This window comes from Coffea arabica, chromosome 2e, assembly GCF_036785885.1.
Source record: "Coffea arabica cultivar ET-39 chromosome 2e, Coffea Arabica ET-39 HiFi, whole genome shotgun sequence".
NCBI lineage: Eukaryota > Viridiplantae > Streptophyta > Magnoliopsida > Gentianales > Rubiaceae > Coffea > Coffea arabica.
The window spans coordinates 6,505,916-6,526,770 of NC_092313.1; the positions used below are offsets into that span (position 1 = coordinate 6,505,916).

At 37.5% G+C, this 20,855-nt stretch overlaps 4 protein-coding genes and 1 non-coding gene across 6 annotated transcripts; 1 reads left to right on the forward strand and 4 right to left on the reverse strand.

Moving 5' to 3' along the window:
• The first annotated feature begins 1,099 nt into the window (after window positions 1–1,099).
• On the forward strand, window positions 1,100–9,653 carry LOC113725459 (AP3-complex subunit beta-A). The gene is made up of 11 exons (XM_027248619.2): window positions 1,100–1,490; window positions 1,635–1,711; window positions 1,844–2,093; window positions 2,412–3,071; window positions 3,935–4,108; window positions 4,271–4,397; window positions 4,477–4,586; window positions 4,962–5,162; window positions 6,188–7,203; window positions 8,318–8,581; window positions 9,194–9,653. Exons 1-11 carry the CDS (start codon window positions 1,275–1,277, stop codon window positions 9,549–9,551), a joined length of 3,453 nt encoding a protein of 1,150 aa, XP_027104420.2. The 5' UTR covers window positions 1,100–1,274; the 3' UTR covers window positions 9,552–9,653.
• Window positions 9,654–9,663: 10 nt separating this feature from the next.
• On the reverse strand, window positions 9,664–12,855 carry LOC140036590 (uncharacterized). Its single transcript, XM_072078505.1, has 9 exons — window positions 12,684–12,855; window positions 12,478–12,594; window positions 11,977–12,277; window positions 11,421–11,850; window positions 11,233–11,332; window positions 11,099–11,158; window positions 10,815–10,898; window positions 10,512–10,619; window positions 9,664–10,407 (listed from the first exon to the last, which is right to left on the reverse strand). The coding sequence occupies exons 1-9, from the start codon at window positions 12,750–12,752 to the stop codon at window positions 10,093–10,095; spliced, it is 1,584 nt and encodes a 527-aa protein (XP_071934606.1). The 5' UTR covers window positions 12,753–12,855; the 3' UTR covers window positions 9,664–10,092.
• Window positions 12,856–13,424: 569 nt separating this feature from the next.
• Window positions 13,425–13,497, reverse strand: TRNAK-UUU (transfer RNA lysine (anticodon UUU)). Its single transcript has one exon. It is a non-coding gene; the product is annotated as a tRNA-Lys (tRNA).
• Window positions 13,498–13,974: 477 nt separating this feature from the next.
• Window positions 13,975–16,940, reverse strand: LOC113725461 (16 kDa phloem protein 1). Its single transcript, XM_027248620.2, has 5 exons — window positions 16,763–16,940; window positions 15,931–15,996; window positions 14,979–15,117; window positions 14,333–14,468; window positions 13,975–14,209 (listed from the first exon to the last, which is right to left on the reverse strand). The coding sequence occupies exons 1-5, from the start codon at window positions 16,827–16,829 to the stop codon at window positions 14,156–14,158; spliced, it is 462 nt and encodes a 153-aa protein (XP_027104421.2). The 5' UTR covers window positions 16,830–16,940; the 3' UTR covers window positions 13,975–14,155.
• Window positions 16,941–18,228: 1,288 nt separating this feature from the next.
• Window positions 18,229–20,742, reverse strand: LOC140036591 (uncharacterized). 2 transcript variants are annotated; one of them, XM_072078506.1, is made up of 4 exons: window positions 20,528–20,742; window positions 20,222–20,365; window positions 18,838–19,025; window positions 18,229–18,610 (listed from the first exon to the last, which is right to left on the reverse strand). In XM_072078506.1, the coding sequence occupies exons 1-4, from the start codon at window positions 20,605–20,607 to the stop codon at window positions 18,405–18,407; spliced, it is 618 nt and encodes a 205-aa protein (XP_071934607.1). In that variant the 5' UTR covers window positions 20,608–20,742; the 3' UTR covers window positions 18,229–18,404. The 2 variants fall into 2 exon arrangements, with proteins under 2 accessions (XP_071934607.1, XP_071934608.1); XM_072078507.1 differs by having other exon boundaries at window positions 20,222–20,359; window positions 20,528–20,733.
• Between the last annotated feature and the right edge of the window lie 113 nt (window positions 20,743–20,855).

Here is a 20,855-nt window from a genome sequence, read left to right on the forward strand (position 1 = left end):
GGCCATTTATGTATTTAACATAAATTAAATGATTCAAAATAAAATACCCATAAAGAGCCAATACTTTACTCATGTAATGGATGAAAGCTATAAAGAATTAATACTTTATAAGTCATTTTTTAAAAATATTTAATTTATATTAAATAGATAACCTACCGATTTCTTTTTTGCAAGAATATTACTGTAACACTTTTTGAATTTTACTAACAAACATTGATATATTTATCGTAAATTAAATGTTTGAAAGTAAAATATCTGTAAAAAGCCGGTACTTTAAATGAGTAATGTGTGTTTGCCTATAAAGAGCCGGTAACTATTTAAAGTACTGGTTCTTTAAGGGTATTTTATTTTCAAACATTTAATTTAATACAAATATTTACGCTCAAATACAGATTTGTATTTACTTTCAAATATTTAATTTTTGTTAAATACAAAATCTACCAATCTCTCTTCCATAAAAATATTAATATAACACTTTTTCAATTTTAGTTACAAACATTTATGTATTTAACATAAATTAAATGATTCAGAATAAAATGCATATAAAGAGTGAATACTTTACTCGTGTAATGGATGAAAGCCATAAAAAATTAATACTTTATGAGCTATTTAATTTTTTTTAAAAAAATATTTAATTTATATTAAATAAATAACCTATCGATTTCCTTTTTGCAAGAATATTACTATAACAATTTTTGAATTTTACTTACAAATATTGATATATTTATCATAAATTAAATATTTGAAAGTAAAATACTCGTAAAGAGCTGATACTTTAAATGAGTAATGCGTGTTTGCCCATAAATTATACTCCTTAAAATTTATTAATTGTTAATTGATTTATAGTACTTTGTCATTCATTGGATATGTAGCACAAAGGGCAAATCTGGTATAAAATTTTAATTTCACTCCCTAAAATAATATTTTAATCGTTTGGATTAAATTTACAAAGGATTAGTAACCTCAGGGGAGGTCAGTGTAATTTTTCAAACCACAGGGGAGGTCAGTGCAAATGTCAGAAACCTCAGGAGAGGTTTCTGCAATTATCCCTACTATAAACTATAAAGTACTATTTTTTAAAGTAACAAGGAAAAGGTTAAGCACGATACACTTTGCAATGCGGGAAAAGATAAAACAATTAACTCCCATCTTGCATCGCCAACCGGTAAACAGTCTCCAAACTCTCCGACGCAAAATTCCGGCCGGTAAAACGCTATCCAATCAAATTTGGCATATTATCACTTAGCTGAAACAATAGATAGGAATTAAAGAAGATGTTCACCCAATTCGGGGCCACGGCGGAGTCTTTGAGCAAAGCCTCAACGATGGTATTCCGGATCGGTACTGACGCTCATCTTTACGACGACCCCGATGACGTCAACATTGCGCCACTCCTCGACAGCAAATTCGATTCAGAGAAATGCGAAGCTCTCAAGCGATTGCTCGCTCTTATCGCCCAAGGCTTCGACGTCTCCAATTTCTTTCCTCAAGTAAATTACTACTTGCTTCCATTACTATTTCTTATAATTATGCTGAAATCTTCATAAATCCGTGCCTAAATTAAATATATTTCTCAGTACTGTGGGTACAAGCTTGTTATGTAAGCTTCTATAAGCGCTTTGATGAATTTGTAGGTGGTGAAAAACGTCGCCTCACAGTCAATCGAGGTGAAGAAGCTCGTATACTTGTACCTTCTGCACTATGCTGAAAAGTGCGTTATTTACTGCTAATTCCAGTCTCTTTATCGGAAAAAAGAAAAGTTAATTGCAGTTCGGCGACCTCCCCCCCCACCCCTCCCCTCTCAAATGATTTTTAATTTTTAATATCTGTTGATGCAATATAGGCGGCCGAATGAGGCATTGCTTTCAATAAACTATTTTCAGAAGGATCTGGGGGATACAAACCCATTGGTGAGGGCGTGGGCACTTCGGACTATGGCAGGTATTCGTTTACATGTGATTGCACCGCTTGTTCTGGTAGCAGTTAGTAAATGCGCGAGGGATCCATCGGTATATGTTAGAAAATGTGCTGCCAATGCACTTCCAAAGGTGCATGATTTACGTTTGGAGGAAAACACTGCTGCCATTGAAGAGGTTGGTGCAGCTTGAGATAATGTTGATGGATTCACTTCTCCCTTTTTGTGTTTGCATTTTTTGATTTCCAATTACTGCTATTGATCTATAAGTATTTATATAACTAATTAAATTTAGAAACTGTAGGAAATACAGTCATTTGTCTTCAGCACAAGCATATCTTTTTAGTGCTTGGTATGTTATTTCTACTACGTTTGCTGATATCTGTGTCTACTGAAGTTGTACTTTTACATGCCATAGAAAGTAAAAAAGGAGAATATGAAGTAGAATTCAGAATCTTATTGTCTTTTAATTGGATTATCATACTGTAATGTGCAGCTTGTTGGGTTTTTGCTTAATGATAATTCTCCCGGAGTTATTGGAGCTGCTGCAGCTGCATTTGCTTCTGTTTGTCCAACTAATTTATCTCTGATTGGAAGAAACTATAGAAGGTTATGTGAGACTCTTCCTGATGTCGAAGAATGGGGTCAAATTGTGTTGATTGGTATTCTTTTACGGTATGCAATTGCAAGGCATGGGCTAGTTAAAGAATCAATTATGTTATCTTCTCGTGATTTGGAGAATATTGCTTCTGAAAATGGTGCCTCTGACACCTATCAAAAAGGAAACGAGGATTCTAATGCCTACTTTGGACTTAAAGAAAGCAACGCTGACTTGACTAATGGGGTATGTAAATCTGAGGTAGTAGATATAGTCTCCAGGAGTTACCTTGAAGGGCCAGATAAATACTTATCCAAGCATAGATGTGCAGATGTGCTTTCGTCTGAGTTAGAGGGTTTGCATTTCACATCTGCAAAAGATAATGAGGACATTAAGATCCTGTTGCTGTGCACTTCACCTTTGCTGTGGAGTCATAATAGTGCTGTGGTACTTGCAGCTGCTGGAGTGCAATGGATAATGGCACCAAAAGAAGATATCCAGAAAATTGTGAAACCACTTTTATTTCTTATGAGATCCTCAAACTCGTCAAAATATGTGGTATGTAGTTTGTTATTTACTATATTTGTTTGATAGCCTGAAATTTTCTGATTGACTAGTTGCATATTTGTTTGGTTTTAAATCATAGGTTCTTTCCATATTCAATATTTGTGTCAAAGGTAAGCCTTTCTTTTAAAATAAGCTTATCACTGAGTTAATTGCCTAAATAGGAACATTGAGTGATAGGTACTGGATATTTACTAGAAAATTGAATTATAATTAGTTTATATACTAATTAGAGACATGCTGGACTAGAAACAGTGAAAATCTTCGACTGGAATGGCACTATGAGGCAGCTTTGTATGTGATTCGCCTCTCTTTTCTGTTGGTACTTTTATGTGCTACATGACTTGCTGACAATATTTGTTAGGTTCATTAGTTCCTGTCCTACATAAAAAAGGATAATAAAACCCAGCAAAAGTTTATAGAAAAACTGATTCATATTTCTTATGGCAGCACCACATCCATGTACCAAGGTATCTGATATGAAATTTGTATAGACAGTGATAGATGTAGCTATGAATTGAACTCAGTGGTTTTAAATACATGCATTAGGATGGAGATTGGTGAACCTTAACTGCCTTATGCTTTTGGGAGTAGTGTTGGAGCCAAGCATGTTTCCTTTGACCTGCAATTGCTGTTTATGTATATAGTTGGTCATGAGAATGTGGTGAATTTGATAGATTGTACATATTATACCAGAGAATTAGTAATTGCTAGAATAGGCTCTGCATGTTATTTGTGATCAGTATTTGTGGTTTTTGCTTGACCTCCTTTTTCAGTTTGCCGGGATTGATGCTGCCTCGGAACCTTATTGCTGATAAAATTTGCCCTGATTATGTCTTTCCCCTTTTCCGGAATAGGTTCTCTGCAACATCCAAGTATTTTCTAAAGCAATGCCTTCTGTCTTTGCTCCACATTTTGAAGACTTCTTCATTAGCCCGTCAGACTCATACCAAGTAAAGGCATTGAAACTTGAGATACTTTCCACAATTGCTTCGGACTCATCAATTTCTTCTATTTTTCAAGAGTTCCAGGTAATTGCTGCATAATTGTCCACCACAGCATCATTATTGTTTCAATTCGGATCTTTGTCCTTGGAAGCCAGTTTTTAAACTGCATGATAATACATGGTGGTCTTAGGTGTCTACGGGCACCATCATCTTGCAATTGATGCTTATCTTCTAGTGTATTGCTAGGACTATGTGAAAGATCCAGACAGGAAATTTGCTGCAGATACAGTAGCTGCAATTGGTTTATGTGCTCAACAATTTCCAAAGGTAGCAAATACATGTTTGGAAGGGTTATTGGCCCTTGCATCACATGGTAAACATCAAAGCATCTATTTGTTTGGAAATGAGGGGTGATTATTATTATTCTCCTGAAATAATGGCTTTCATCACAGAATCCACATATGGTGATAATGCAGCTACAGATGGAGAAGCTATAGTTTTAGTTCAGGCAATATATTCAATCAAAGCAATAATGGGAAAAGATCCTTCCAGTAACGAAAAGGTAATTATCTGGCAAATTTTGCTTCTGTGCTTGGTCTGAATTGTACTTGTTTTTGTCTATTGCTGCTCGCATATCCCATCTTTTGTTGACCAAATGATTAAATGTCAGCCCCTACTACATGAGTTTGTGCTTATTTGAAGGTACTCATATCACATAATACACACTTTTATTTAGTCTATGCATATAGATCTTATTATAGAACTTTCAACTCAGGATAGAATATGCAAAATTGGTATATTAGTCAGTTCCATGTGGTATGGAGAGGAATTTGTATGACAACTTTTAAGATGGAAAATTACTTAATTGGAGAAAATCCCAGTACTACAATATTTGTAAAGCTCACTTGTTTATTTTTCTCTTCTTATATGGATGAAGGTAATTGTCCATTTAATTCGAAGTTTGGAATCCATCCGGGTGCCTGCAGCACGTGGAATGATTATCTGGATGGTGGGTGAGTACAGTGACATTGGGAATGTAATCCCAAAGGTTTTACCTGTTGTACTTAAGTATCTAGCAAGATGCTTTACTGTGGAAGAAGTTGAAACAAAGCTTCAGATTCTTAATGCTTGTGGCAAGGTATTTAACTAAAAAAAATTTAATTCTTTATTTGCCTTTAATATTTTTGTTCATGCATGATGGTGGGCAAGAAATTATGCTGCTCTTCTGGTCTGTTAGCTGACATGCTTAGTTTTGCATCGACCAATTGAATTTGCTTCATGATTGCACCAGTAATTTAAATGGTTAGTATTATTTTCTAACTGGCTGAGATGAAATTCACCAATTTCTGAGTGGCTTGATGTACTGTTTTAGGACCATATAAATCTCTACTGCCCTATGATCATCAATACAAGACAAAATTGTGTGGATAGTTTTCAAAAGATTGAGGATTTAGTGAAGTAGTAGTACAGTCCAATGGCATTTGGTGCTTCCAGATTTAAATTTGATCAACTTGATAGATACTATGGTATTCCAAGAAAAGTATCTACCTTTCTTGTGGATGCAAAAATTGTTCTACAGCATCCCAGTAGTGGGAAGAGCCACTCTTTCTGGGTGGTGATATACTCCTATTTGGTTTTCTACCAACATAGGCATTTGTTATTGGTTTCACTGGTCTACCTTCTTATTTGCATGATGTCTTCTCCTTTTTTTTTTCCCGTCTATGTGCTTCATTTAATCTCAATGGAAGAGAAGAAATTTACGGTCTTACATTGGGCTGGAATATGTGTCCACAGACAAGATTGTCATGTGGCTTTCTATCTTGAATAATCTAAATGCTGAATATATAATTTATTAGAACCTAATGGTGATGAGCAGAAATGATAATTACTATCATAACTTTGAGAAACATTTAAAATACAGGGTTGTAGGCAAAGTCAGATGTTGCTGAACTTTACAGTACACTAAGAGTGAACCTTGCTTGTAAGAAAACAAAATGTCAAGTTGTCTTGGATTAGCTGCTTCTCTTGCATGTAAAGTATTTGCTCGTGAATGGTTATGGAATTGATCTAAAACAACTAAAAAGTACATTTAGCTCCCAGGTACATGTTTTAGTTTGTGAATCTTGTTTCACTTCATCAACTCTTTGTTTTATTTCTTTACAGGTCCTATTGCATTCAAAAGAGGAAGAATTATGGGCATACAGAAAAGTTTTAAGTTACATGCTTGATCTTGCTAGATGTGACTTGAACTATGATATCCGTGACCGTGCTCGTTTTATAAAGGAACTTCTGTCGTGCTATATAGGTTCTTCTGATACTGAAGAAGGAAAAGCCCAACAAGAGAGCAGGGATGTTTCACGTGTCCTTGCAGGAAGAATATTTGGGGAACAAATTAAAGCACCATCATCTGAACAGTTTAGTGCTCGCTTCTATCTTCCTGGTTCGCTTTCACATGTGGTTCTTCATGCAGCTCCTGGCTACGAACCTCTTCCAAGACCTTGCAGTCTAAATTTTGAGGATCCTAGTATAAACTCTAATATTGTAGAGGGAGCAAAGAGACCAGGCGATGGTGCTACTCAAAGTGAGTCTTATACGGATGATCCGGATTCTGTATCTGGATCGTTGAATGAAGAAAGTACCTCAGATTATAGCTATGCAGATTCGATTGGTGGTTCAGATGGTCCTGGTGGCAGCAATGTTAGTAGTTCTCTTAGTGAAGTTGATGTCCATAAGGAACCACTGATACATCTATCTGAGGTTGGCTATCCCAATGCAAATCCAGATGGGGGCTCACATGTGGATAATCCGTATTCTGGCTCCAATAATCTTGGGGAACTAATATCTGCAAGATCGCTTGAATCATGGTTGGACGAGAACCCAAATTCAGGCCATAATTTGTCTGAACCAAGTTGTATTAGGAAATCATCAGCAAGAATCTCAATCGGGCATATTCATGACAGAGTTGAACCTAAAATATATGCACTGCTGGATCCTGCAAATGGAAATGGCTTGAGTGTGGATTATGCATTCTCATCTGAGCCGTCAAGTCTTTCTCCCTTGCTTGTATGTTTACAAGTTTCCTTCAAGAACTGTTCTACAGAGCCGATGTTAAATATACAATTGGTAGAAGATGACAAAAGCCAAGATTCATCAGATCATGCATCAGCAATGACTGAGAGGTGATATTAAGCTCCAGTTCTCCTTGGCTTGCGCACTTCAGTTATCTATTGTTTGGTCAGACAACCTTATCCTAAATTGCATTTCTCTTCTCAAAATTTGGGAATGAATGTAGATCAATTTATACAACTGGTGTCATGTTTTCCAGTTGAAATGGTAATAGGTCAGTTGTTGAATATGTTCAGACCTTTGGTCCATGACTTTGACTTGTTTTGAGCAGTAAATATTCTGGTTTATTATAATTTTTATTTTGATTTTGTGCTTGTAGATGAAGAACTACTTGAATCTGACTTCTTCTTCCTCTTTTTTTTTTGTTATTTAATTTTTGATTGGTATTTGAATAGATTGAACTAGTTAGTCATGCCTTTTAAACATATTTTATGGGGGCTGAAGGCTTGCAAGGAAGTTGATTGGTGGAAAGTGTGTTGGTCTTCTTGCACGATTAGTTGTTTTCTTTTGTTGCTTTGTTGGATTGAGGATTGGGAGCCAAGGTTCTGGGAGAATTCTTCTCCTAAAAGGTGGGGAACCTGAGTTGTATGAGTGAACATAAATGGAATATAGCACTAGCCAGATTGCTTGGACATACTGCCAGGCAGGAAAGAAATATGAAATTTAACTGTTAAACCAATAATGTCAGCATTAGTTGGAGCTTTGTTTTATTTGTAAAAAGATCCAACGAAGAGTTACAAAAGAAAGACATAATTGATTATAGTCTTCATACATTAGGTTACCTTTAGGTTCTGCCATTTATTGATAGTTTGTTTGTTTGTTTACACTACATACTGGTGTTTTTTCTATTTTAGGAGTGATGTTTTACAGTTGTATGAGAAGAGATAAATCTTTTTGAAACCTTTTTAGGTTCATAATTCTGATTCTGCCTTCAGAAATAAAAAATGTAAAGACTCACAGAGAAACAAGTATGGGAATTCTTAAAAGGTTACATGTCATTTTTGTTCATCTTGTGGCCAAAATGTATCTAATAAGCAAGCTTGCTTGAGAATTCATGAATTTCTGCTTTCCTATTATTTGATGCGTGTAGAACATCTATCAATTCACCATCATCCTAATGTTTCCATTGGTAATTAGTTTCTTTGTTTGTGTCAATTTGGCCCACAGTTCCTCTCATGGTGATGTGCCAAGTCTGGTTCCTATGGAAGAAATTGCTAACTTGGGTCCTAGTGAGACTATCAAAATAATGCTTCAAGTTCGTTTCCGCCATCATCTTTTACCTCTAAAGCTGGTATTATGGTGTAATGGCAAGACTTATCCAGTTAAGTTGCGACCTGACATTGGATATTTCGTAAGACCTCTTCCAATGGATATTGGAGTGTTTTCTGCCAAGGAAGCTCAGCTGCCTGGGATGTTCGAGTACACAAGGAGGTGAGTTGTTAACATCTAGTAAGAATTTCTCTGTAGTTATTTGTATAGCTTAACATTCGGCTCCTCTTTCTTTTCTTTGCTTTCATCATGCATAATTTACTTGAAGAAACTTTGATAGCCAAGTTCTAGAAATTACAATTTCTCTGTCTGCCTAGTTTTGGATTGATGCAAAATTTGTGGAGTGAGCAACTTGTGGACCAAATGCTACATGGTATTGGATATCTAAATAGCAAATGGTTGTAATTTAGTCCCGTAATGCATTGAGCAAGTTCACATGTGTGCAAGTGTAGGAGCACATCCATGGTGCAGATGTGAGAAACCTCCCACTCCCCCCAACTGGCAGCGCTCAAAAATTTCTTTGTTGTAAAAAAAAAGGGCAAAAAAAAAAGAAGAAAAAACTTGCTTTTAGCATAGGCAAGGAGGGAAGAAAAATGAGGGACACAAGCTTGGCAGAGATTTAAAGCATTTTTTTTTTTTGGAGAGAGCGGTCCATGCATTCTCTTCTTGTCATTATTTTCCTCAAACATGTGTGTATTTCTTGCAATGATGATTTGCTAAGTTTATCTTTATCATGGAATTAGACATTTGAGTATTTTGTACAATTTACAATAGGTGTATCTTCACGGACCATATTGGAGAGCTGAAGAAGGGTGATAAACCAGGGACAAATGATCAATTTCTTGTCATCTGCGAGTGTTTGGCAGTAAAGGTGCTGAGTAATGCAAACTTTTTCCTTGTGTCTGTTGACATGCCTGTTTCTGCCAATCTTGATGATGCATCTGGTTTACGTCTAAGATTTAGTGGTGAGCTTTTGAGTAATTCAGTTCCCTGCTTAGTTACGCTTGTCCTGGAGGGCACGTGTTTTGAACCACTGAATATTTCAGTGAAAGTCAACTGTGAAGAAACTGTATTTGGTTTGAATTTGTTAAATAGAATTGTGAACCTCTTGGCTGAGCCTGCTCGAGAATAAAAAATGTATTATTTGAATCCATGAGAAGTGAGCCATATGATTTCGTATCATGGTGCTCAATCTCACCTTGGTCTATTCAGTGGAAAGTTTTTTGCATGAATATTTGATAGGATTGGATGAACCAGAATTTATTGCTGTCAAATTACACAAGTCCTTCATGAAATATCTTTGCACTAAACAAAGGAGAGGTGAAAGCATATAATGCGTTCTTACATGATAATGCCTGCCAATGACGTTTCTTCGGCTGTTGCTTTATGTTGCTAACCAGCCTTCCACTTTTCATCATATCTAAACTTGGGACTTGGGAGAGACACCAGATTAGATTGGAATGAAAGTCCCCGGCAATGAAACGGTGATTCTTTGCCCCTTGGAATTATTTCCGATGGAATATGGATCTCATTTTACGGTTCCATAAATAGTGATAGAACAGTAATGTGGCTAGAAGTCACGGCTACAACTTCTCATCGTTAATTGAGGATGAAAAATGGGCTTCCTTTTGTTCTGTTTGTATTGCTGCTTTACATCTGTACCTCTTCAGCTTTCACTCATAAGGAGAGAGGATATAACGGAATTCGAAATTGTAAGGTTGACTATCCATTATTTTTGCGATGGGAGATTTTTTATCACTGTTTAGGCACTCCATTATCAACCTTTTGAGTGACCCTGATTGTGGCAATTGGCTGTATATCCACTCCAGTAGCGATTCCATGTTGTCCGCAAAGTCTCTCATGTGCCACTGCATTAGTTTGGGCACGATAATTCTTTTCTTGCCTGTAACTCCCACAGCTGCTTCCAAATACTCGACTTTTGCCCTCTCTAGTTCATTCACTACCTCGTCTGGTGTATAAACCCTTAACTGCAAATTGCAAAAACCACGACGTTATCGTTCTTCAAGCTTACCAGGCTAAAAGGGCTGGTGACCGGATTTTATAGTATTGATGAACAAAACAGTGCACTCACCGCCGGGGAAGACCAGCAGCCTCGGCAAAGAGCAAATGTAACGTTGGGTTCTGGATATCCAAGACCATATGCATGTCTGAGGAGCATTTCTTTCTCACGTGTCAGCCCCTGATAATTCGTCATGCATATTTTAACCAAGCTTTAGGTAAGATTCATTCTCGTATAATATGTGCTGTTACTGTATTAAGTTAGCATCTACTGTCTTTTGAGCAATTGTAAGCAGAATATGTTTCTTGCTTCATATTGCTTTTGGAATCACCAATTACGAGCATGTATTGCACTACACCAGAAAAATACACTCACTTGTTTTTGCTCCGTAGGATGACGAAGGATGAAGTGCTCGATAGCAAGGGCATTCAATACGATTCCTCCAACTATTATCACAGCCTGGGGCAGAAGACATACACACGTCAATTTTGAAAATCACTTCTTCTATTCGTGGTTATTTCACTCTGTCTGGTCAGGTATCTCAAGCTCCTTTTTCATTATTTTTCTTGCGTTAGTTGCCAACTGCAAGTCTTTCCTTTCAAAATGCTACGACACCTTAATTAATGAGTGCAATACTGAGTCTTATGTTCAGTGCATACCTCGTTCATGGCTGTGAGTAATTTGTCCTGGCTAGAAGGAAAACCGAGTTGCAGAAATGCCTGAAATTGAAGATTCATCCATTTATATGTGTCTGTATTTTTGTCAAAGAATGCATAAAGATGTCTTACTATACATGCATGATGCACGCATTGTAAACGTTTATCCAGAAAGCTAGCTTCTGTTTGTAGGTCAAGTATGACAGGTCCACATTACTGAGTTTATGCATCAAAACCCTGCAAGAAATTAAAGTAATTAGTTTGAGTTTCAAATCAGAAACCCTGCAAAAAATGCTTGTATGTTTGTAGTATCTCCAAGTCTAACCGCAATTTTCTCATTGCTGGATGACATTCGGATAAATAGCTTTTGTCAACTGAATTTCGTGTAATCTGGACAAAATCCTTGTAAGGTCCAATGTCTCGGATGCTGCCATCTAAGTCTTGCAGGATGCGGTATGGATCAATATTTGATTTGTCAGAATCCCAGGAAAATGGGGATACAGTGCAACTGAATGATGTTTTTGACATGAGGCCTCTTGGTTTCATGGAGGATAAGCTACACTTTGGAACAATGGCTGATCCTTTCATCTCAAATGATGCCTGTTTCATCTCGAGATATATGCCTATCATGCACTTGATCAGTTCTTCAGACAGCTTGTTTGGCTTCTCAAAGTCGATTTCTATTTCTATATCTAATGGGATGTGACTTTCCCAACTTCTTGAACTTGAACATCTTGACTTCTGATCTAATATTTCTGTGCAAATGGTTTCATAATTGGTTATCAATAATTTTGAGAGCAAAAGGCGAAGGAGGGTCAAGGCAAGAGAGGATCTGTTAAAAGAAGTAAATCAGCTTTATAAAGCAAAAAAGTTTAATTTACCACTAGACCCGAAGAAAGATGAGCTTCGGAAGTCAATGGAAGAACCGACGGAGGTTCTTCTTTCCTGAAGGATTCTAGGTTTTCTATTTTGCGGATAATCTGTTCGAATTTTCTGCTTGGAAATCAATTCCTTATTATTCGACGGAGCACATCGAGGCGGCAGTTCTTTGAATCGCAGCATTTCCCATTCCTGGGTCTGCTTCTTTTCTTGGTACAGGTTTAGCTTAAGCTCATCAACCTTTCTCTCCAGCCAAATAATTTCTTCTTCAATCATTGCCAGTTCTTTGAGCAGCACGTGAACCTGCACCGATTCGAGTCACTAAACACACTCAATTCTTTCCCTGGATTTGTCGCCCTTGTGGATTCAGCTATGGCTATTCGTAATGTTTAAATAATCCGTTTAAGTTGAAGCATAGTTATGAGAAGTCAACAATTTAACAAAGACGAAAAAGCCTTAAAACGTACGATCAAACAATGAGGAACTTCATCTCTGTATTTTACCTTTGGCGGAAGCAAGGAAGAAAGACATTGGCAGGAATGAATTGGTTGTTGCAAGGCGCATTGCAGAACTCTCTGCAGTTGTAGTTCCCCGTCCAGCTCTTGCTGCAGTTTCTCTACCTGCCATAAAAATAATGGTTATAGATGGCAATCACACATTTAGTCGATGCCAAAAAAAAAAACAAAAAAAAGGGTCTTTTAGTTCCCACCTCGTCTTCGAGGTCTTGTATTTTTTGCTTGTCTTCACTTGGCTGCATTAGTAAGTCTTCAAATTTCATAATTCAGAAGCCTCATAAATTGGCAATGGATACCAAAACATAGAAACCATAAAGTAGACAAGGAGCAAGAAATGAATGTGAATGTATGATAATTTGAGTTGGAAGACTAAAAGTCCTGTTGAATGCGGAGAAAGTGTTGGGGCATCTGAATATATGTGCATGGCCATTGGTCATTTACGAGAACGTGAGTCCACCTACAAGTATAAATTCAACAATGAGGTGACAGACGTGAAGCCCATGAACAGGTTTAAACATTCAACCGCCGCCAGGAGTCTACGAGAATTGCATTGGTTCAACTTCCAACTTTAGTTGTGGGATGGCTTTCAGTCAACGCATGACTTTGTATCAATTCACGAGTTCTGTTGGTTGAATGATTTTAGAGCACGGGTTCCCTTTCAAATGCGTTTTTACCTTTCTTATTCAGTTAGCTGTAACTGAGTTGCTTAGGATTTAGGAAACCTCAAGCAAAAGCAAAAAGGAATATGATCAGAGTTCCTTGGGGTCCCAAAAATGAAGGATGAACTTTGTGTTTGTACAACACATGCAGATGCAAGTAAAAAGGTTGGAACCGATGCAAGTAAAAAATCATCGGTTCATCAGTTGAAACTTCCAAATCATAAAAAACCCAGGGGTAGTTCATTAGTTACTGGGCCAACATACATGGTACAAGTACGCCGTCTGTGGGAATCGAACCCACGACCACATGGTTAAAAGCCATGCGCTCTACCGGCTGAGCTAAGACGGCAGCCCACGGATGAGTGGTAAATTATCTAATAATTAAGTCTGCTCTAATTCTGATAAGGCAAAGGTTTTGCAGTACCCTTAATTCATTCTTTGTTTTCGGTATAAACCAGAAACATTACGCGGACTTGCCTGCAAATGGCCAGCTCATACCACGGAGGGTTCATTCCTGTATTCGCTATCTCTACCTTCGATTTCTCTAATTGTTTTTTTCATACACATAGCGTTGAAAGGACCTCAACAGAACGTAATGGCTACCGTCTTGCATTTGGTTTTAGCAGATGCTATATGATAGTTTTGGGGAATCAATTCCCTTTTCCAACTTGAGCAATCCCGGCCATGGCTGTAAACTACAGCACACACCATATTGTGGTTGGGGTTTACTAGTTCCTATCACTCCCCGAATTCCAGTAATTGCTCAGCAAACTCGGAGGCCACTCAAAAGTCAAAAGATCAGTTTGTGAACTCAACAAAACACGCATACTAAACAAGGCGTTCTTTCTAACACGAAATGTTACAGATGCAACTTTGAACGACATTTTAATCCTAATATCGCAACTTAAGCGAGATGAAAAGAACTTCTGGTGCAGCTGAAGATTCATTCCGGACTATATTACAAGAATCGCATATTACATATTGAGCACGCTCATCTGTCAGAGAAACTAGTAGTCGCTTTCCTTCCATCCACCAAATTCTTCTTCGGCATTAGCGTCCTCCTGTTTCAAAAGATGCATCAAATGACAGATCATAATATCTCCTAATAATGCCAAACGTGTATGTTGCCAAGAAGCATATCTGACAGCAGTTTATTTGGCGTTAATGAGCTCACAGATGAATACCTTTGGAGTAAAAGTAATCCCAACTTGAATTTCTCCACTGAATGTTTGGTCACTGGCAACAATGCTATACTTCTGAGGATGTATTTCAGCTTTTCCATTCTCCACACCCAGTTCTAGAAGCTCTTTCAGGTAGATGCTGCAGGTAGACATTTTATTAGTGTAGTGTAACTGAAATTAATAAGATACTTGGGGAAATAGGATAAAGACAATAAGGACATTTCATTTCTGTGAATGGCGAATGCTCTATACACTTGAGAATCATGACCGGTATGGATAGAAACCGCTTCTGCGGATGGGGGATGAACATTCTTCTTTCAGTTTCTAAGTTTTCACAGAAAATATCCATGGGCTGAAGTGAGAACTTTCAAAGGATTGTCTTTGGTTCTCTATTCCCGACGTAGTTTCTTAACCGATGATGGTAGTGTGTTTTCGATGCTAAAATTGCTGGTGTTTAACTTGAGGTTGTTGGTCTATTAAACTTACTAGCTAAACTAGATCATTTCAGCAGGTGCTTTGCAGTAACAAAATTTGAACAACCGAATAGGAAATAATTATCAAGTCTAGTAACATAGGAAACGATTGGGAAAGGAACAGAATATGCTAAATTATCTTCTTGTTTTTTTGCAATAAATTCTAAATGCCTCACGTGGACTGGCCGAGGTAGTCATCAGACGAAAAAGTATCGTGGTCCATTAACTTGAGAATGAGCTTGTACTGGTCATCTCCGCCTGGATACTCTGCTCTGAAGGTGAACTTCTCATTCCACGCTGGGTTGCTGCCTTGCCCTGCATAGAAACACAGTCTGTCAAATCGTTGGAACAGAAGATTGATTGCATATACACTCGAGTTGTTACAACTTACAGGGTCATTTTCTTTTGTTTGAATTTGCATTACTAGTTTACTACTACTTTTTGTCTTACAGATGTTTGATTATATAATGTGACAATCAAATTGTAAAGCGTAGATTAGACATTGAATGAGCCATAAATAATGTCATTACAAAGTCAAGAAGACAACTATTATGTGTCTCCTACCTAGACAGCTTCCAGGAAACTACAGAGAAAGAAAAAATCATATTAAAGAAGAAAAATTTGCAAAAAGGAAGTCCCTCTTGGAACAATACACATCTTGGGCAGTTGTTACTATTTTCTGACCATCAAAAGGAGAAGTCGTAGTGTCGTAATCATGAACGTGGGTAGGAGGCGGATTTGGGAATCCTGTTGATGGTAGCATTCAATTTGGACTAAGTCAGAAAAAAGAATTTCTTTAAGGTTTATATCAGTTGCATTGAATATCTTAAGGACCAAACTGACACAGACCGTAAAGCTTGGGAGGCATTGAAAGTTCAACCTTACAATATATTTTTTTTTTCTAAAAATCACTTAATCTGTCATAAATAAGAAACTTATTATTTTTCATTTTCTGAAACGTGAATACACTCGAATCCTGCAAGAAGATTGGGCCAAAATTTGTGCTTTTCTTTCTTTCCGGCAAGACGCTCACGTTTGGACTCGGTCAGACACTGGGTGCGGAGGCAACTTTGCTTACTATTCTGTTGATACGCTTTTAAAAAGTACTAGTAAATGTTAAATACGTACCTCGAGCAATGCTACTTTTGCGCTCTTGGCCTTTGTACTGAATCAAAACATATGGATCAATTCCGCCTGCACGGCACGCAAAAAAAAACCACCCTAGTTAACCACCATGCATCTCCGGAGTCCAGTCTTGATGAAGTAGAACAAGAAACGAGTAATACAACTTGGCGACTAATTTGACTTATTCTACTAATTCTCAAATGAAATTCTCCGTCGTTACCTCAGTCGTGGCATGTGGATCGGAATAATCGCACAATGACGAAGTGGGCGTAACATTTTCACATCTACACCTTTTGAATTGTCTCTGTCCTTTTTTAATTGAATGAAACTAATCCAGAAAAAGAGAAAAAGATGTAACTCAGGAACAAATTGTGGTGGGTGCCGGAGGGAGGAGGCCGTCATGATTATGATTATGATGAGAGGCAAAATCTCGAGATATACTTTTGGCTTCAGCAGTAATTAAGAGACCAATTGGTGGTGATGAAGAAGAGAATAGAGATGGGGTTTTAGTATTCATCTGATCATCAAACTAACATAAAGATAAAGAGGGAGATAAAACTCCGAAGACGCTCAAGCGTCCACGGCGAATGTCTATCCACAAACCACCAACAAGAGAAGCAACATATGAAGGAGAGAGACCCAGAAGACAAAAGATGAAACCATGCACACAAAAATCACAGGCAACACATATCCCAGGCTCAAAAAACTTGATCTGGGCAGCAAAACATTTATTATTGAGTTTCTTCATCTTCGTTGCATCATGCATGTGAGATCATGAGTTGTTTAATGGTAGTAGTAACATGAGATGAGTGTGGAGGTTCTCAATTTTACTTACCAAAAAATTCAGTGTCTTTGAGACCTCGAGCGCCAACTAAAGTCACCTCCATTATTCCGATCGTCATTTCTCACCGTTCCTCGCAGAGAAGAGAGAGAAGACTGAAGAGAATCAACAGTCAAATTCAACGGAGGCTTCCTTCCTAGTGCGTTATTTAATGCTCAGTCAGGATTCATCATCTCACGTTTTCATTATATATCCAAGGTTTTACGCACACCTGTGACTTCTCATTCTCAGCGGAGCGAGTGACAGCCTGTCTTCCAGTAAAACTTTCGTGGCAATGCCCCACTCAACAGGTTAGCGTACACGTATGATTCAAAATTTTCAAAATCGTGAAAGAACTTGTATACTACCATACTCGGATGATAAAATATCACTCCAAAGAAAGTAAAAAATTTAGTAGGGATCTTGTCAATTTTTTTTTAAAACAATAAATTCTATATTACACCTACTTCTGATGATCCATATTAGAGAGAGGAGGACTCAAAGTTGGGTCAAGAGATAACCCAACAAGGACTGAATTACTTTTTCGTCTCTTCACATTTTCTTTCTTTTTTTTTTTTTTCATTGAATGCCAATTAAACGAGATTAACCGTTCTTTTATATGACTATATTAATGTCTGTCTACATCTGTTTTCTTGTGTCTATACTATATAAAGCGCTGTTATAATTAATGACAATAGAAACCCTTGATGTCTCGAAGTTCTTCTATTGGAACGATGGAAAAATTAATATTGTTTCACAGTGTCAACTTAAATTTCACACTGAGGAATTTATCATTCTATCACAAAAGGGTGACGTAATACAGAATTTCTCTTTCGTTTCATGTCACAAGAATTATTATTGTCTTGTTGACTGTCTCTATACCATTGTACATTTGAACTTCTGTATCAGTGTATCGGGTTTGTTCTATCCAGTCAGAAATGTGTCAGTGACGTAGGTTGATTTGTTTGGGTAGGAGTTTATTCAAATGATTTATTTAAAATAATTACTGTAATATTTTTTGTGATTCGATATATATGAAATAAAAAAATAATAAAAAAGATAAAAAATAATTAAAATTTCTAAAACAAATTATTTTTTCTCAAATCATTTCAATCCAAACACACACAGTTCTACTGTTTTGCCTTTACCACTTATGCCGCTAATAGCGGACAAGCACGAGGATAGTTAAACCAAAACAATCATCAAATATTACAGACTTTTGTGTCACCTTCCATTTTGCGTCCGTGCTCCCACAGGAAAACATGTACCCACAACAAGAAAAGAGGTAGAAACTTAATGGTAGCGTAACCCATCAAACGGGTGAGAATTGACATTTTCCCCGCACGCAGCCTCACCAATGAAAATCCATACCCAGTTTGACTGCCTAAAAATTCCATCAGCGGTTGAGTACACACCACAAGGGATCGATCTTAATTGGAAAAGCTCTAAAGTAGCACAGAGCCTAACTCAAATTCCACAACTTTGGGATGATATAGACTCCGCCAACCTTTATTATCTTTCTCCATTATAGTCGACTACAATGTTGGCAATACCAAAATTTTGTATGCAATTGGGCGTAATAAGTAAACCAACAAAAAAAAAAAAAAAATTGAAGAAGAGGAAGCAAAAGACTTTGAAAACTAATCTAGCCTAACAATCAACTCTTATCTAAACTCTCTGGTTGTTGAGATGAGATAGTGCATGCCTTGCAGGCAGGAACAGGAGAAGGTGGAGGTGGTAAGTAATCTGATACGCTAACACGAAATGTTTGCTGCTTCTCATCGTTACCAGGTACATGGAGGAGAGCTTCCATAAGTAGTATCTCCCAGTCACGGGGTCGCAAAAATGAAAACCAGCTGTCATCTGTTCCACGCATTGTTACAGCATGAAAAACCAAGTTAGGTCTGTTGGAACTAATGTTAAGGAGCTACAACAAAATAATGTAAACTTCCTCCCCCCTCCCTTTTGTTCTGTTGCATTCCCCTCCCCCTACATCCTAACTCCCAAATCAGATAGAGAAAGCTGCATTCGGAATGATGTAATATGAATAAACCAGATAAAAATTGACCATGATGGTAACTGACGCCAACCTCCATTACGAACAGCCTTCAACTGTAGGATTCCAGTGCCTTGTGGTCCAGAAACAGGAAATGTGCACGAAACAGAATGCCTCTTATGAGCTACTGCAAGCGAGGCATTATACCAAGGACCTCTTACTATGGGCTCTCCAATGGTATCAATAATTGCTTGGCTCTTACTAGCTTTCTCCATGGCCTTGCTGCTTGGAATCAAGACAATATTCAGAAATGCTACCAGAACAGCTACAGCAAATGCATTACCAGCATATCAGAGAAAATCAAAACACAAAGATGAAAACATTCATTTTCCCCCTCAATAATATTAGAAGCTGGGAAATCAGACATGATTTCCACGAGCAGCTTCTTTTTGCTTTCAGACATACGCGATTGGAGGCATAAACTTAAACCAAAAGACTAAATTAATTAAGTATAGACACTCACTAAGGAACCATAATTCTCAGACGCCTAAGCCAGGACTTAAGATTGTCCCTAAGACATAGATTTACAAGCTTTAAGGATGTTACAAAAAGAACTGCAATTCGACTATCAATGTTTTCAGAATGTTGCAATCTGAAGAGGAATGCATCTAAATGCTGCCCATAAATCCACATTCAGCTACAATTTAAGTACACTAGAGCATTTTACTTGAACAATTTCCACCTTACTTAAATACATAAACTTTTAATTGAATGACTTTAGACTATTTTAACAATAATAAGTATCGTATGCTGGGCTAGAAGAATTCTAAGAGGTTATTCCCTCTTGCTAATGTAGATTTTGATGGTGTTTCACTGCAATATATTAAACTCCAAATTCTACAGAGCAGGGTAGTTAGTTAATTAGTTTATATTCTTCTTGTTCAGAAAAACATGATACATAGCTGATTATGTTTTCTGCATCATACCAACAAATTGATTGGATTTAAATGATAAAGGAGGGCAGGAAGTCAATTTCTTCACCTGTTACTTAGATGCTATAAAAGTCTCAACTTTCACGCAAAACTGTAAGAATCAATGGCTGATCTGCTGAAGGAAGCTTTAAAAGAAAAAAGAAATGAAAAAAAAACCATGTATATTTACTCAAACGTCACCAAATTTGATCCCATTAAAAGTTTTCAACTGTTCCCCCTACTGTCATGTCAGACTCACTTCATAAAACCCTGCAACTCATACCTCCGAGTAATGTTCATAACACCCAGAAATGAAACTCCCAATTATAAAGAAAAAAAAAAACTGAATGCAAGTGCAACAATATTCCTTTTTTATGGGAACCAGCAAAATGGAGCGTCATGAAATTTCCAATTCCATGCGAACCCAGTATTGGACAATCAAGTTATTCAAGCAAGGGAGAAGCTTTTGGCAAAGAAGAGGGATTAGAAAAGTAAAACTCAACATACCTGCTACAACTATGATAAATAGCAAGATCATCAAGAGCGCTCAAAGCAACACCTCCAGTTAAGCATATCAATGCCCCCGACACAGCCCTCCTGCCCCATCTTTTGCCGCTTGATCTTCCGCTCTGTTCCTCTACCAAACTGCTCCTTCGGGAATACCCATCCACTGATATTAATTAAAAATACAAACAACATCCCATAGACCAAAAGACAAACAAATATAGAGAATCGGAAGCAAGATAAGATAGAAAGCAGAAACAAATTGACAAAAACAATGACTACTAGTAGTATGTGGGAAATTAGGCTTACGCAGTGGCGGAGGCCTGTGATGAAGATGAGGTTGATGGGGTCCTTGTCTTCAGGAGAGAGAGGAGCCTTCGTCCCAGCATTCCCCTTTTGCGAGTTGTTATGCTGCTGCTTCGGCCGCCGTGGAAGATGAATAGAGCCGACAGCTGATCGGCTGCTCAAGACGAAATGGAAGATTGGGCTGCAAAGTAAATTGTTTGTCGGTTTCAGTTTTGCATTTTCTGGACCTACTAGGTCCTTCATGGCTAACGAACGAGCTCCTAAAAAACAGACCAGAGCAGAAAAGCAAATCAGGCCTACATCTGAGGACTCTACTTCTTTCATACACAGT

What these genes read in the sequence shown, in the direction of transcription:
- LOC113725461 (XM_027248620.2), bottom strand. Translation starts at nt 16,829, where the DNA reads ATGACGATCGGAATAATGGAGGTGACTTTAGTTGGCGCTCGAGGTCTC. An exon ending in CAAAGACACTGAATTTTTTG is followed by an intron (nt 15,997 to 16,762) that starts GTAAGTAAAATT and finishes CGTGCCGTGCAG; the next exon opens with GCGGAATTGATCCATATGTT. An exon ending in GACTACCTCGGCCAGTCCAC is followed by an intron (nt 14,469 to 14,978) that starts GTGAGGCATTTA and finishes GTCTACCTGCAG; the next exon opens with CATCTACCTGAAAGAGCTTC.
- LOC140036591 (XM_072078506.1), bottom strand. Translation starts at nt 20,607, where the DNA reads ATGCTGGGACGAAGGCTCCTCTCTCTCCTGAAGACAAGGACCCCATCA. An exon ending in TCACAGGCCTCCGCCACTGC is followed by an intron (nt 20,366 to 20,527) that starts GTAAGCCTAATT and finishes GTATTCCCGAAG; the next exon opens with GAGCAGTTTGGTAGAGGAAC. An exon ending in GAAGGCTGTTCGTAATGGAG is followed by an intron (nt 18,611 to 18,837) that starts GTTGGCGTCAGT and finishes TGCGTGGAACAG; the next exon opens with ATGACAGCTGGTTTTCATTT.
- LOC140036590 (XM_072078505.1), bottom strand. Translation starts at nt 12,752, where the DNA reads ATGAAATTTGAAGACTTACTAATGCAGCCAAGTGAAGACAAGCAAAAA. An exon ending in TACTCACAGCCATGAACGAG is followed by an intron (nt 10,899 to 11,098) that starts GTATGCACTGAA and finishes CTTCTGCCCCAG; the next exon opens with GCTGTGATAATAGTTGGAGG. An exon ending in GCTGCTGGTCTTCCCCGGCG is followed by an intron (nt 10,408 to 10,511) that starts GTGAGTGCACTG and finishes TGCAATTTGCAG; the next exon opens with TTAAGGGTTTATACACCAGA.
- LOC113725459 (XM_027248619.2), top strand. Translation starts at nt 1,275, where the DNA reads ATGTTCACCCAATTCGGGGCCACGGCGGAGTCTTTGAGCAAAGCCTCA. An exon ending in ACACTGCTGCCATTGAAGAG is followed by an intron (nt 2,094 to 2,411) that starts GTTGGTGCAGCT and finishes TGTAATGTGCAG; the next exon opens with CTTGTTGGGTTTTTGCTTAA. An exon ending in ATGTTCGAGTACACAAGGAG is followed by an intron (nt 8,582 to 9,193) that starts GTGAGTTGTTAA and finishes AATTTACAATAG; the next exon opens with GTGTATCTTCACGGACCATA.